General features: G+C 41.5%; 1 protein-coding gene across 6 annotated transcripts in view; it reads left to right on the top strand.

The window, feature by feature from the left end:
* ccser1 (coiled-coil serine-rich protein 1) overlaps nt 1-16,444 on the top strand; it is a 120,691-nt gene that overhangs the window by 79,754 nt on the left and 24,493 nt on the right. For 2 of the 6 annotated variants that reach the window (XM_030417434.1, XM_030417437.1), the window contains one exon: nt 3,304-3,336. The exons of 2 other annotated variants lie outside the window; for them this stretch is intronic. In XM_030417434.1, coding sequence (XP_030273294.1) covers nt 3,304-3,320 — 17 coding nt within the window. In that variant the 3' untranslated portion in view covers nt 3,321-3,336. Of the gene's footprint in view, nt 1-3,303; nt 3,337-5,380; nt 5,991-16,444 lie in introns of those variants that run through there. 2 more of the 6 variants (XM_030417436.1, XM_030417433.1) reach the window with 2 other exon arrangements.

The raw sequence follows: 16,444 nt of genomic DNA, 5'->3' as shown, positions 1-16,444 counted from the left end.
CTAGCCCCAGGGGCAGCGCAGGGGGAGAGAGGGGCCCTGTCAGCAGAAGGTGTTTGAGTGTGGGTTTGTGTGTCAAAGAAATAAGAACAGAGAAGGAGAGAGCGTGCATGCGTTTGTGTGTGGGAGTCTCTGATCTGTGCCCCCGTGTATGGCTCTCTCCCCCGCGGGCAGGGCAGAACAGCACAGGGAGGCGGGCACCTAACTGGGCACAGATGGCAGCAACAGACAGGGACGGTGGCGGCATAAACACGTTAATAAATAATTATCTGAACAATGACACTGGGTACACCGGCGTGGGCGGGGAAGGGGGACAGAAGGACAGGAGGTGGGGAGAGAAGGAGGACATGATGAAAACAGAGAGATGAGGAAAGGTTTTGAGAAGGCCAGGAGAAAGAGTGACAGAGAGGGTAAAGGAACAGGACAGGATGGGAGGATGGGGGAGAGGGGAAGGAAGTAAAGAAAACTCGGAGAAGCAGTCAAGTCAAGGACAAAGGAAATGAAGGACGGATAAAAAATTACCAAGGGGGACTGAGGAAGAAGATAAATAGTTTAAGCTCCAATAAACAACATCTGTTGATGGTACGGACACCATACAAGACCGGCGAGACATTACAAGGACTAAAGAAGTGAGTCTGGAGCTTCAGTGTCCACAGATCTTAAGTTCGGTGGTAGTTTGAGCAAAGTTCAGCAGCTGCTGCAAAACCGCAACGGTGAGATCTTTCTTCAGTTTTACGCGTGGAGGTCTTATGATGGAGTTAAAAAGGAAGGGAAAGAGAGGAAAGGGAAAGGACTCAAGTTGAGGAAACGAAAAGTGACAAAGCGATCGATATAAAGTCATGTCGATGGAAAAGAGGGTGTGGATGACGGTGGATAAAGAATGGAGGACAGAAGAGAGAAGTGAAATACCGGGGTAACGGGTGAAAGGTGCAATGAAAGCAATAGCGCAGTGACGTGTGCGCTCGAGTGTGTACGCACAATCTGCGCCACAGCACGCATGTACTCCTGCACAGCCGCGTGTGTCGTGCTGCTGACCTATAACTGCTCTTATCGATAATGAATGAAGAGAGGTCCTTTTCTGCTTCTTGGCTCCCTCTCCTCCTCTTCTCAGACTCTCCGTCCCCCCTCTCTCTCCCACCTGTTTCTCTTTCCCCTCTGTCCTTTTTTTTTAACTCTCCATCATTTTTTCTCTCTCCCTCCTGCTCCCTCCCAGCTCCCCAGCTTTCATTACCAAACACCATATCTGCGGTCAGATATTAATTTATTTGAGTAGCGGGTTAACATAATTAGGGGCTCGGAGCCTGATTGCAGCAGGCGCGTGTGTGATTGTGTGTGTGCACGTCTGCCAGCTCTCAGCCTCTTTAGATATGTTCCGAAAGGTCGAGACCAGATTAACATTTTAACTCGGCGTCAAGAGGGATCCTCCTCTCCCCTTCTCTCTCCCTCCCTCGCTCCTTGCTTATTTTCACTCACAGATTTGTTTTCGTCAAAGCAAGTCGTGTCCTGCTTATACATCACGTTCCGTCGTTTGATAACGGTCACAATGTGCTCATCACTATATGAAAGTTATGTAATGTAAGTTAATGGTTTGCCATATTTTCTGTCTGCCCTCCGTGCAACCTTCCTTGCTTTCGCCTTGAGTGATTAATTCAAAATGGATTTGCATCCTCACTGAATAGTTTACAGATCAAGACGTATTAATGAAGTGAGTGCAACAATGAAACGGCCGCACTTTCATGTCCTCTGCATAATCCTCTTCTTAGACTGAAGCAGAACATCAGCAAATGGCAAAGGATGCCTCGCTTTTTGAGCATTTACAAAGGGTGTGATTATGAAGGGGTTGACCCTCGAATAAAACAGCTTCATGAAAAAAAGGGTCAATTTTATATGTAAATTGACGAGACATTTTTAATCCTCTAACTTAATCTGTGCGTTTTTAACAAGAGCAAAAACAAAAAAGGAAATCATTAAAATGTATCACCCCTGTTGATTTCTGCAACCACAAAAAGAGCAAAAACATTTCTGTTGCAAATGGTGTTTTAGCGTGACAGGAAGCAAAGTTTGACTTCCCTCCCAGAATAAGTGGTGGCAACAGCTTTTGTTCACACAGACAGCGAGAATGACAAATAGGAATGAGGTGAGAAGTACTCTCCTTCAAATGCCGCAGGATGTAATCTTGTCCACTGAAAGTCTGCCTTTTTAAAGTTTAGCCTTGCTCTAAAAATACTTAAGCTAGCTCCTTTGTGCAGGACGGCAGCTGCAGTCTGGTTGGCTGGTTTGGAAGCTGTCCATCGCTACATGCAGCGTGTACCACGCACTCTTATTTTCCACAATACATGCCTAAATTTACACCATCAATTATTGCTGAACAGACTACATTACTGAGTATGTCTCATCACCTATAGATAGAATATGAGGCCATTTCCAGCAATCCTAAATTGGCATCTCCGCTCCTTATCCTGTCGCCCTGGTCTTTGATCCTCCTCTCATCCGCCACCATTCCCCTCTGTCCCTTTTCCAGACCTCCTACTGTCTTGGCTACCTCCCCAAGTGCTGCTTCCGTTCGCGGCTGCTCTTTCGCTCTGTCTTCACTCTTCTTCCTCACTTCCCCTCTCGGATCGCCATTGCTTCTTCGTAAACCCTACAGTTTTCATGCCCTGTCGAGTTTTATGAATTACCACCGTTGCATTTTTTTTTTGTGTGTGTTTGTTGTGGGAATAAAGTACAATTTATGCATGTTCTCTCTGAGTGGATGTGTGTGTGTGTGTGTTCTGAAAGTTAGAGGGTAACGACGCACATTTATCTTACTGAGGTAGACCTTCCTAACATACTGCATTTTCATTTTCCTTAGCCTGCCATATTTCCTTTTGTAGCTATATGTGTCAGGCGCACTTACAGATCACACAGATTCCTAATGACTCTCTTCCTAATGTAATCTCTTCATGACGTTGGCTCTGAAAATCATAAACAACTTCAAGTACACTTATTCTGTTGAACACTCTTTTGAGACTCTGCATGCTTTGCTTCTTTGTGAGTCTCTGTTTGTTTGTCTGTTTGTCCGTGTTAGTGCTGTTTTTCTAAATGCTTACATATGTCTTAGCTGATTCGGTGTGAAGCCTCTGATGTCCCGTCAATGTACGCTCTCCTTGGCGCGCCTCCCGATCTGTGTCCATTCCATGTGTTTGTATTCACTTGTGTGTATTCCATGCTCATGTTCCACCTCACTCATCTCACTGCGCCATCTCTCTTGTGTCTTCTCTCATGTCTTTTTCATCCATGCGTGTCTACCTCCTTGTCCGGAAGCAGTAAGCAGCATGGTATGACGGAGGATTGAAACAGGTATGGGCTGTCTTGAGTTGGGTCGAACTACAAACCTGGGTCAGAGAGTGTTTTTTTTTTTCTCCCAATGTTCCAGCCATATATATGCTATGTTTTATATCAAGGGCACTCTCATAGAAACAAGGTATGAACTGCATATGAATATATTGCTCTTCTTTTAGCGTTACATTAATTTTTGTAATTGATTGATGTAGTCTGGCAGGCCATAGACTACGTAATGGTCTGTTCGCCCTCTAGGAAGGGATAAGCTCACAACTGGCCCAGGTTTGTATGTGCCATCTGCCACCTATCCATCATTTATCTAACCATTCATTGCTTAGCCTGTTTCTCTCTCCAATCAAGACAGCTGAACATTTGATTTACCTTCGTTATGGTAAATGTGACCTCATGGGTGTATTCCAAAGCAATCTAATTCTATGTAGGTCTCAGTGCTCTCAAGTGGCTCTCTCATCCCTGCCAAGTCTCCTCTCCTCTCCTTCCCCCCCCCCCTCTTAAAGATGGAAATCAGATTCCATCTGTGTGGTCTAACTTCATGTGTGAGGATACGGAAAAAGACGACAGTGATGGATTAGAGCAAAAAAGCCACTTTAGACTATTGAGACCCCTTTTTTTTTTTTAAATCTCTCATTGACTTGAGGAATAATTTAAGTGGGTTGCTATAAAATGATAAAATAGCTTTTCTTTCAATTTCAGGTCCCGATTTGTAGTCTCAATCTCTCTTCCACACTAACCCAACTCAATTCAAAAGAGTCATTTTTTCCAGTTCATAAAGATTTCCAGAAAGATTTATTAACTCAGACACGAGCGTCGTCGACTGTCCCTTCAAATGGATTGTGAAAAATTATTTTTCCCAGTTTATGTACTCAAAATAACCATAATAATCAGCACTCATCCTTTCCTGTTCGTTCCCAATCAGCATTTATTTGTTGTCTGTCGATCACCATTCTCTTTTTGATCTGTAGAAATCAATCACTATGACTCGGCAGTGATTTGCATGTCCTAACAACCTGTCCACGAGTAATTCACACTGAGTGAAGCCACAGGTTGGCCACTTTGAGTGATGGCAGTCTATTTGCATCCGTGTGATTGCGCTGCCCCATTGGCAAACCTTGGTGTCATATCTCATCCCAAGTCAAATGTGTTACTTTGTCTGAATCCATTTTTGTTGTTGAACTTTCCGCATTAACCAGCGTTGATATGTGTACCAGATGTACCTGAACACATTAATGGATCAGAAAGATTATGTTTTGTTCCTTCCGGCTGTTGGTATACTGTTGTGGTGTTGCTCCACGCTATCTTTGTTCTCCTCTTAGTGTGACTCAGCCCCTGTAACATCTATTTAATGATGTTTGGGCTGAAGACAGTGTTTTTGTAATAGAGATCACACTGTTGGGACTTCTGTATAAAGCAGTGACAGCTTGTTAAATGGTAGCTTTAGTTCAGCATTTGTCATTTAGTAGTTTTACAGTGTTCGACAATGAGCTCAGGCAGATAACAGTGTCCTCTTTGTACATTAGCTTGTATTGAAATAAATTGTCAGGGTGAGTCTGATTTTGTTTTTAAATTGACACAGAACAAGGCCGGGCAAAATGGTCTAATGGAGAAAAGCGTGGAGGATTGTTAGCGTAATCGCTTTGCAGCTGCATGAATCTGCCTCTGGTGGAAATATTTCACTACTGAGAGCAGACCTGTCGACAGGATTATTGGGAAGGGGGTCATTAGATTGAAATAATTGCGCAATCAGTGTTGCCTGTAGCCCACAGCCTTACAGATATGTAAGGGATAATGCTCAGACGAGGTGTCTATTGTCTGGAATTAATGAACAACAGGACGGTTGCCTCCACGGAGTCTGATAATTCTTGATTATGGACACCTCGAAGGGCATTGTCTCTTTCGTATCTGTAAGGCTACGGCCACAGGAAACATATGCTTCACATAGGTTGTTCTTTCAATCTAATCTTATCTCGCCATTGAACAAAAAGACCATTCATTTTTATTTTCGTTTTTGCGATCCAAATCTAAGGCTTTTTTTTTTTTTTCACAGCAACGCCTGCGGGACTTAAAGCTGAAACAATCATTACCATCCAAGGAGGTGGATGTTTTCTCCCGTAGGAGGAATCTTGGATACGACTTGGCAACTTTACTTCTAGTAAACGGGGGCTTTGACTGCGTACCTGTTGCCATGGTTACTCAGTTCCATAGGTGTCTGTTTATAAGGAAGTAATTGACACCCTGCAGCTGATCAGAATAAAGTCTTCACCCAGACAATAGTACAGTATAACAAAAATGAAATACATTTTGTAGGTTACCTTGAGCTCAGGATCATAACAAGGTTGAAGACTATATGGAGCAATGTTGTCATTTGATGGGGTTGAATGAATACAGCTATGCATCTGCACGGACTGGCGTCACTGACTGAATGTGACAAATTCAGAAAAAAACTAAAAACAAAGCAGCGGAACAATGTGGACCGGCAAACACAATTGTAGCCAGCTTTCAGATGACAACAAAGCCAGTAAGTCGCTCTTTGAAATTAGAGCGGGGGCATTCGATTCTGTCCTTTAGAATTAGAGAGGATCAGAGGGAGATAAAAACCGACAGCACACATTGTGAAGTGCCGTTGCCCTCGAATAAAAACCCTCACTCCCCCCTGACCCCCAACGTCCACCTGCCTCTTCTTTTCACTTCACGGGTTTGATTGATTCCCTCTGAATGAAAAAATAAATGATTGATTGATCCGTCTCCAGTATTAGCAGCCGGCGCTTGGAGCTTTAAGCAGATTCATTTCATGGATGTTAGTGAAAGTTGTGCACCTGTATGCGTTGTCATCAAGCGTCGGCTGTATCGGCAGATTGAAGATGTTGATTGGTATCCATGTGTGAGAAGAGTTTGTGTCGGTGTCTGAGAATGGGAGAGCAGCTGGTGCTGCTCAGCGTGTGGGGGTCTCGGGGGGGAAAGGACATGAGATCATCCTTAGCGCACAACAGGAAGCTACTTAAACTGTCCTTGAAACTAACCAAGCACTTCCTTTAGCTGGAGTACACGTTCCTTTGCATGAGGGATTCATGCTGTGCGCCAGCCTCAGCTGTCTTTTATTTGATTATTTGTTCCACTTCTGGACATTCTTGTGGAGGTGTTTATTTCGGGCATTTTGGCATTGCACATTATATACTCCTGCTTTGGAACAACAATTCCCTGGTTTATGTTTTGTTTAGCTCACAGGAAATGCTTTGGTAACATTTTGTAACAGCCAGATAGTTCATACAAAATTTAAATAGAGATAAACCATTATGGAAATGAAGTGTCTTGTTTAGCTTGCCAGCCAATGTGTCTTCATGTTGGTGTGTTTGCCCACGGCGAGGAAAAGGGGAGCGGGTTAGGAGCATAGCACTCACACATGCATGTTAAATATTATCTTTCTGTAGACTTCCTCTCCGTCTCTCCTTTGTGCACGCCGGCTCATTCCTTCATTACTGTGTTAGACCAGGTCTTTATTAATGAAGGGACATCTGTTTCATGAAAACAGAAAGATGCCTGGGAGAGAGGGGATGGGAGGAGGAGGAGGGGGTCTGAAGATGAAGGCACGCAGAGCGCAAGAACAAGGGAGGGCCAGACTTAGACATCGAGAGACGGTGGGTGGTTGCAGGGGGTTTGAGGCAGTGTGAGTGAAAATTAAAAGGCAGAATGAAAGAGAATAGAAATGCAAGAGAAAAAAAAAAAACAGGGAGAGATGTCAGACATTTGGACAGGAATCGTCTCATAAAGATTGATTCAGTGTATAAATGGGGCCCTGCTCTCACGCCCATACAGCTACATGTACAAATCACATATACACATCACATACATCATCATAAAAGAGCACGGCAGACATAAATTCCCTCACAGACACATACTGCACTGAGCCAGTATGAAGTTGTAAAGCATTTCATTGATCATAATTAAGGCATGTAGCCGGAAGGATTAGTGCAAATACTGCCTGTTAATGGCTACTTTTGAACGAAGCACGTGGAATAAAAAGAATAAAGAGTAGAAAAAAAAAACGTCATGGATGACCAGTTGGAAATTGTCCGGACAGAAATTGGAATTCAGGGTTTAACATTCAGGCTTGAAAAAAGAATCAGAAGGGTTGAATTATTTTAAGAGAGCAAGCACAAAGTGCAGAGTCATGTGCACACAAGGTCACCGAGGGCGTATCTAAGTGTATTTGTTATTTTTTGTTCATAAAGATGCAGTGCCCTGTGCGCCAAAGCTCAGGACAGCATCTAGCAGAATGCGCCGTAAATCAGAGGGGTGAGATGATTAACTATTGTCTCCTCGGCCAGTCACATTAATCGTCTCATACCTTTTAAATAGCTGCTGCGCTGGAGAAAAAATACCTCACCAAAGGACAACAATATACAAATTGTCGTCTGCAAGAAGGAAAGTAATATCCTAGTGTAAGAAGTGTAGAGATGCAGTGTGGGAATATACGGCACAGCAGAATAAACAAACTGACTGACAGAAAAAAAAATGTCTAATGTGTATCTGTTTGTCTAATGCATCCTAATGCATCTACAACAAAGCAAAGCATTAACTGGGAAAATAACAAATTACAAGTTAGATGTTTTCACAATTAGAGATGTTCCTATGGCCATTTTGCAGCCACATTTTTTTTGTGCATTTAACCAAATGTCAAAACAAAGGTTTATCATGTGTAGTGCTGCCATCAAAGGGCTTTAAGATTGAAGGGAAAAGCTTTTAAACAGCCTGAAAGCCCGGAGGACTAAATGACTGTCATTCCCTCATTGCATTAAACTTTAATCTAATCTAATTATGTCTACTGGTTGGAGAATACCAACAACTCTTTTCCTTTTCAGCAATATTATATGATTTTCTGCACATTTCCACCACAGAGCAGACCAGGTGCAGAGTGGGATGATCTCAGTGCAAAGTCAAAAACCTAATTATAACCAAACTACCAGCACCCCGTCTGGTGCTGTTTCGTGTGCATGAAGCCTCTCTGCTCACTTTATAATACCAAACAGATAGGCAAGCTAAATTTATTAGTCATGAAAGTAACACCATGTCTTCCTTCCTCAGTGATCATTTTTAGCTAAAGTTTTGTTTTGTTGACCTTTCTGGCAGTCTAAGAAGTGAATGCAGCTTGCTGCACACATTTGCTAAATTTTACCAAGTGAAGAAGAACAGAATAATTTAATGACCCATATTAGATATCCATTAAGACAGCCAGTTTTTACTTTCAATAAGCTGTTCACTCCTATTGCTACTCAAGAGCTAATGACCTTCACCATAGCAGGCAGTGGGTGCGTTACACTTCCTTAAAGTCCTTTATAGAATTGAGTGAATTAATCCATCCAAGAATAAGCCAAAAAAAGATTGAGAGTATCTAAAATGTCAGACAAAAACAACGTAGACCAAGAACTACTTTTAGAAGTGGCAAACCCAGTTGGACGTAGAAAAATAAGCATTGTTGAAAAGAATGAAGAAATAAACAAAAGCAAAACAAATTAAATAAGCTGAAATACATAGAATAAAAGAAATGCTGGAGTGAAGGAAAGGACAATGTGTGTGTAGTGCAGCGTTGAGGTCAGCCATGGGTGCAGAGGTATCACACACACAGATTCGCGCACTCAACGGCCAAGGTCGGATAGAGTCACAGTAGGATCACAAGGTCCCTGCAGAGGGCCAGGTTATAACTGACAACTATAATTAGGCTAATTAGAGCAACAAAACCATCATCACAGTGGGTAATGACCTGGGCAGGCCAGCAAGGGGGATGGATGGATGGATGGATGGATAGATGGATGGATGGATTGTTGGATGGATGGATGGATGAATGGATGAGTGAGAGGGAGAGAGCAGAGCAGGTAGGCAAAGGGTATTAATTAGGGTGAGGCAAAGGGGAATGATGGATGGATTCGTACAAGAGTCGGATAAAAAGATCGACAGGCTGTCGTTTATGAGCAGGGTCATGTCGAGAGGAGGGATTGAGGGGTGGATAGGAGGCACAGACAGGTTAGCTATCAGACACCTTTGATCTGTCAGTCAGGGAACCCATTGTGCTGTTACACATTTTCACTTTTTTCCTTTTTTTCCTTTGGCTTTGGTTCAGTTTGAAGCCTTTACACATGCACTCAAATGTACTCGTTGAAAGTAATGTCTGTGTTTGCATGTGTAATGAGCGATTTGCTTTAACAACATTGGTTGTAGTTTTACTTTTTTTTCTCCTGCACAACAGTAGACAAAAAAGTTATTCAATTACTTGAGTCACTATGCAGTGTTCCAGGTTCTCAAATGTGAAGATTTCCTGCTAATAACCAAAAGTATGTCAACGGCTTTGGCGTTCTCCTCTGAAATTTCAAGATGCCAACTTGTGCTCTGAGAAATTGTGACATCATGATTCTTTTTGGATATTGCATTTAATTGGCAAAGTAGTTGTCACACTAATATAAAAAGAAAACATTCATAAGTTGCTTCCCTACAGTATTTTTACTCTATGTATAGTATACATTTCATAATGTACATATTTAGCTCAATGCATTTCATCATGGTATGAAAATCAAGTTGAAAAGGTTGAAAATCCTTCAATATCCACAGTAAGTCTGTGTTGATGCCTCTCAAAGTTACAGTGTACTGTTGTGGACAACTTGCCTTGCCATTTTTATTTAAGGACAAGGACATTGCGCCCACAAGCCAAATCTGCAGCTACCCAAACTCCACCAGCCCAACTCAACCACTGCCTCAATTGGCCTCCTACTCATCCACACACTCCACCGCAAACTCGCCCACATACTCGCTTATTTGTGGAATAACTAGGATTTGTGGAATATATGGATTTAAATGTCTTGAAAGGGAGGACATGAAAGAGTGTGACATTTGAGTGAGAGACAGTGGCACACACACAGGGGAGACAAAATGGGGGAAAAGACAGAATCGTGAAATAGAGTGCAAGAGCGAGAGAGAGGGTGGGAGAGATGGAGAGAAGTAAGACAGTATTTTATTTTCTATATGGAGATTATTCTCGGCATCTTTACCTGTTTGTGTGTGTGTGTGTGTGTGTATATATATGTATTGCATTTATGTGGCATGCAGAGTAAACATTTGGTTTCTAAGGGGCTGTATGCATATGCATTATTTGGTATTTTATGGCTAGTGCATCAAAAGTACCACAAAAATACATTATCCCAATATATTGGATGCTAAAACATCCCCTATCGTGTATTTTTATCGTGTAGTTATAAACTGATGGTTGCCATAGTTGAATAACTGATGTGAAGCTATTTTTCTCTCAAAACACAACATGAGGTTTGTTTTTAATTCTGTCTTACTGCTTTTTGAAACTCTTTGTGACAGTTTGAGGGGGAGGCTTGAGGTGGGTGGAAAGATTAAGTGTGTAGTACTGGTGCAACTCTGTGTAAGATTACTAAACATGCCACAGTTCTGTTTCTGGTTAGAGAAGAAGCCGACTTGACCCTTCTATGTCCCCCTGATCAGTCTTATTGTATGTTCTTATACTTTATCAAAGTGTTAATGTAAACTTACTGTATGCATGGTTGGAGCAAATGGACAGATTGAGGAATCAGTCAATCAGGACAAGTAGTTTTGCTTTAATTATTTGCTTTAATCTCTTCACGGTTAGCCTCTTTTACTGTAGCTTGCAAAAAGCTACATTGATCTGCCCGAGTCACGGTAGAGCTTAAAATACCTAATTTCATCTCCACAAACACGGCTGGAGATGACCCGACTTCCCATGAGAATGTTTTTATTTGTGAAATGACTCATTAATTGGTTTATACTCTTGGATTGGATTGGCTGAGAACCTTCTGTTGTTTTGAATAAAAAACCTTGCATATTGACGCCTCAATAATCATCAGTAGGACAAAAAACAGCTCTTGATCAGTACTTATGATTTGTCAACGTTTTTTTTTAGATATGCATGGGAAAGTATTAATGATTTCCTCTTTATGGCCTTGGTTTGTTTCATGTGACTCTGAAGTGATGCAAAACACACACACAGCGAGTCAGTGCACTCGTTTTTTTTTTTTTTGGTTCTCATTGCATTAGCGGGTCTCTTAGACAAGTTCATTAAGCTGTCTACTAAATGGGCCTCAACAGCATTAATGAGTTTTTCATTGTTAGATAATGGATGGAAAAAAAATTCAAAAGGTCAGATCAACATTGATATTCTTAAACAAAAAGAAAACAACCCTGTCTGCCAGATAACCTCCATGTTAAATGGTATTTGCTTTTGCTGTTATCATCATTCACTGCCTTAATTAATAATGACCAAATTTCCACTTCGGTATCAGTAGAGATCAAGTTCTTTTTATCTAAAGATGGAAACAGCTATCACACCTTTGAGCTATTAATGCTTTTTTTTTTTTTTAAAAAGCTCTGTCGTGGGTGGCAAACTCTCGATTATGTCGAGTCTATATGCATATGCGTGTGCACCCTAAATAACGTTTTAAACGGTTTTGCTCATGAAATCGCAGTTCAGATATAAAGTGGATGTAATCGGCAGTTGGGGGGGAAAAAAACAACTTGTGTAACAGAGTTGAAGTTTGAAAGGATAAGTTTGAGCAGAAGAAGAAGAAAATATAGTGAACGTACAGGACTGGTTATTCTCACAGTCTTCTTTGGTAAGTCAGACAGTCCACTGCGGCTCGGTCACAGACTATTTTAACCTTTATTTTGAAATGCCTCCCCTTAACATTGCACAGAAGTCAGGGAAAGTTCTTTTGGGACCTACATGAACTAATTTACAGCCCCAGTCTAACAAGGTTGGCCTCTCAGTCATCTGACTTCTAGCCCCTCTCTTAATGAAGAAATAAAGAAATGAACTACATACTCAAAGGTACCCTAACGGTGGCGTATTTGTAGAATGAGAACAATCGTAACAATTTTTACATTAATCACAAGTGGTAAAGTGGACAGCTGATCATATGTTACTGACCACACATTGCAGTGCATGTCTGTTTCAGATATTTTAAAAAACTCAAAAAGACATGAGCCTGCAAAGAGGTTACACACCTACTAACTCTTGAGTAGCAGAAGGGTGTGTTTGTGAGAAATAAGACAAGAGTGGCGTAGGTAATTTAGAGCAGCGCTTTGTCAGGAAGGAAGTGAATTTAGGACACATATTTCGAAGGAGCGGGCGAATTGGGACAGAGACAGAAATGTTCCGAGTTGCCATGGGCACCAACGGAAAGGAAATTGGACTCCCCTTAGCGTAAGCATACACTGCTTGTAAATTTCTCCAGGGCGTTTGACCCGAAGTCCCTCCGAAATACTGAACTCCAGAAGGCACCGGAAGGCACTTTTTTTTGTGTGTGGCTTATAAAAGCCCCGATAATTGTAGAAGGCACAGGATGTGCCATTACACGACTTCACAGTTTCCTGAATGATTCAGTGTTAATTGGATGTAGTTATATCACTTAAAATGTTGGCTCTGATACTTTCTCAGTGCACTGCGGGACTTATTCCCATAGTCCAAAGATGTGCTTGTCAGTTGAGACTCTAAATCACCCAGCGGTGGAAGTATGAGTGGGCTTTGAGTGGTAGCCACATGATGGATGTGTCAAGAGATTTTTCAGGCTTCTGCATTATACTGAGACAGGCTTCAGCCTCACTGCAGCCTGTTTATAAGAATGCAGTGAGGACCCAAGTGCAGTTCAGCAAGTGAGGAGGCTTGAGGACCACTAGAGCAATCTATCATCTTGGCAAAACAAAAAAACACTACAGCCAACAAGGCTATCTAGCTAATCTCATTTGGCGACAGTCAATCTGCAGCGCTGAAACAACTAAGACAACTCTGCATGTGCACACATGATAGGTGGACTTGCGTGCTAGCAGGAGCAGCCGGATCAGCACCTTGGAGAGCGACACAGTCCTGACAGATTGCAAGACTTGAATCTTTTCATCCTTATGTTGTGGAGATTTGAGTTCTTAAGAGGTAGTAGCAGCATATCTAACAAGTGAACTGTGTGTGTTTGATTTGAGGTAAAGAGGTCCAGTTAACTCTCTTTCAGTCAGTAGCAGTGTTTACATCGACAATATTACTTCCCGGATTAAAATTATTCCAATTGACATTGTCAACTCATACATTGGATGGGATTAAGAGGGTCGAGTGTTTACGTGCAACAACAAAATTAATCGAAACAGCTGTGTGGCGTGTGCAAAAATTATTTTTCTTTCTCGTCAGATATTTTGTCCCTTTTCGTGCGTTTGATCAGCTCCCCGTCCTGAAGATGGATCTTCAGAATCATCAGGATCTGTACGTATCAAAAGACTCAGACTCTCCGCAGTAGACGAGTTTAGCTAAAAAGACGCCATCTTCCGTAAGTGGAGAAACAAACCTCTATTCTTCCACCCCTCCAATGGACTGCTACTGACACGTGCTGCTGGGGCTGGACAAAGGCTACTCAGAACCTTTTCAAACCTTTCTTCAAAACAGCGGAAAGGTTTCTCAGCACAGACACTGTGCAACACAAAGCACTTGCTGAACTTCTGAAAACTGTGAAGTGGGCTGCATTTTCTTTAATGCTCAAAAATATCTGAATTGGAAAAGACTTTCTCATTGTAATGCATACCCTGTGCAGCTTTATTGTGTTGGAAAATATATCAGATCAGAACTTGTATCAGCAGGAGCTCAATATTGAATTACATGGATCATGATCGGATCAGAACGTTCCTACCTTGAGGTGCTGTATGCAGGATGTGAGTGTTTATGAATTCATATAGGGTGAAAACTGGAAGTGTAGTATCAATATAACATTTGGCATCGATACAGGGGGCTGCAGTGGATATGAAACGATATCTTACGCCCATTGACCACACTCAGTTACATTTATATCAACTCCCAAAAAGCAAGAAAATATGATTGGACAATTTTATTACTGAACTCCTCAGTGAAAATATTATTATCAATGGTTCCAGACATTTCAATGGAAAACTATCTATTCTTTTAATAGGGAAAAGCAGCGTTTAGAAAGGATGTGGGCATGGATGGAAACGATATCAAGGACGAGCTATGAGAATTTCAAAGGCCTATCTTAACGACGGAGGTGATGTGAATCTTTTTCACTTTGCATGCTGCTGGATCGTTGATCATTGCACAAATACATCGACTTGGATCGATGTATCGTTACACCCCCGTCTTTCGATCGTCATCAGAGAAACGGGACAGGGAGACTGAAACGGATGGTGAGCGTGTTGGTGACTGTGTTTGTATTTATGTGAGACTGACGGAATGATGACTGACAGGAGTAACTGACAGATATTAAGTGGTGTTATGCAGCAAAATGCCTGCTGCTGCCATAACTGAGATTTTTAAAAGCATATTTTTTAATTTGTGCTCATCCCTGCGACACACACACACACACACACACACACACACACACACACACAAACACACACAGGTGATTTTGTTTATTAAAGCTAATTACTGCGTGGGTCTACACAGACGGTGCTTGATTGACATCTCCCTCACTCCCGTTAGCTTTTTTGTACTTGTTACCTGGTGAAAAAATTTGACATTTATCATTTATCACGGAGTTTGCTGACAACACAGGATTTCCTGCATGGCTCGGCTCCAACCTCGCCTTGAACGGGCAGAGAAAGACGACTGTTTGTGTCACAGTAAAGAGAAGAATTATTTGTGCTTTATTTGTTCTTAATTTAGATGCTCTTTTTTCACCACACAAAATAATATTTCATTAAATAAGCCTAATTATTTCTTCTGTAATTCAGTTTTGTAAACATTACCGCATGCAGGAGTCCAAAGGGGATGGATACTTTTTATAGGCACTGCATGTGTGTGTGTGTGTGTGCGTAGAAGTGCTTGAGAGATTCTGCAGTCAGAGATGAAAGGCCATTTGCCTTTGAGGAGAGGCCCATATCAGAGCTCTACACTGCTCTACATACTGCTTGGAACCACAATCCATTTTTTTTGTTATTTTAAAAATGTATTTTGAAACTTTGTTTTGTTTTATTAATACTTTTTATTCTTTCCACTGTGACATGATGTCAGATTTCATTGTCTTGCCACCCGTCGCCTCGGTTTCTGTCTCCCATTTTTCCCTCCATGATGATATTTTTTTTTCACATTAATACTTCATGCCTCAGTCTGACATGTTTGTGCCAAGGTTCGGGTGTTATTATCCTGATTCTGTTGTGAAAAACATGCACGCTGGTCCATTAAGTGCAGTAACAGATTTGATATTACCCTAAAGAGTTGTTCAAATCGAAAAAAAAAAACTATTTATATTACCATCCTCCTTGTTCTTCTCTATCCCACAGACATCCCCAAGAGTTCCATTCAATAATTTTGCAAGAATTAGAAGCGCAAAAACAAAAATTATATATCCCCACTCTATTTGCAAGCAGCTAAATAAATCACAATGAGGCTTTAGAGTGCCATCAAATAGCATGTTGATGGAAAACACAAAACGAGAACAACAGCCTCGTACACAAGTTACAGTTATCATATCAGTGTGCAGCTGCACATGTGCACAGCCTTACAATCAAAAACACATGGGGACACACAATAAACCGTGCTCCGAGCGATTAAGAAAAGCAATTAGCTCCAGTTTCGAAGGCGAGGATGCGAGAAAAGGCCATGGGACTAACATATTAGCACAGAAAGACAAGTATAGAGGACATTAAGGGGGTGGAAAATATAGGCTCCATACATTTAAAATCAAGCCTGTCATGTCCTTGTACCGAAAAAGACAGAGCTGATCAAAACAGGTGTGCTTGAGTTGGTCGGAAACACATGCTAAAAGTACATTGAATCCACATGAAGAAAGACAGCAGTCCGACTCAGAAGAAGACACATTTTCTATTATTGCTAAAACCAGCTAAAGCCAGTTTCTCCTCCAGCTGCTGAACCGAATAAGAACATAGAAAGTATTTCTATTCACTGCTGCTCGCTCTCCATTAATTAAAGTTAACATACAGCATATAATTGATATTCCTTTTGTAACACTGTGCAGCCTAAAGAACATCCTGGATATGCTTAAATTGTTAAAGATTGCGTTTGATTAAAAGTTGAGATGCTGGTCACCCACAGAGACTTCACAGCATTAAATTCCGTTAATTAGTTCATTTT

Source organism: Sparus aurata, chromosome 5 (genome assembly GCF_900880675.1).
Source record: "Sparus aurata chromosome 5, fSpaAur1.1, whole genome shotgun sequence".
Lineage (NCBI taxonomy): Eukaryota > Metazoa > Chordata > Actinopteri > Spariformes > Sparidae > Sparus > Sparus aurata.
The sequence above is the reverse complement of the archived record's forward strand: the minus strand, read 5'-3'. Positions and strand labels throughout refer to the sequence as shown.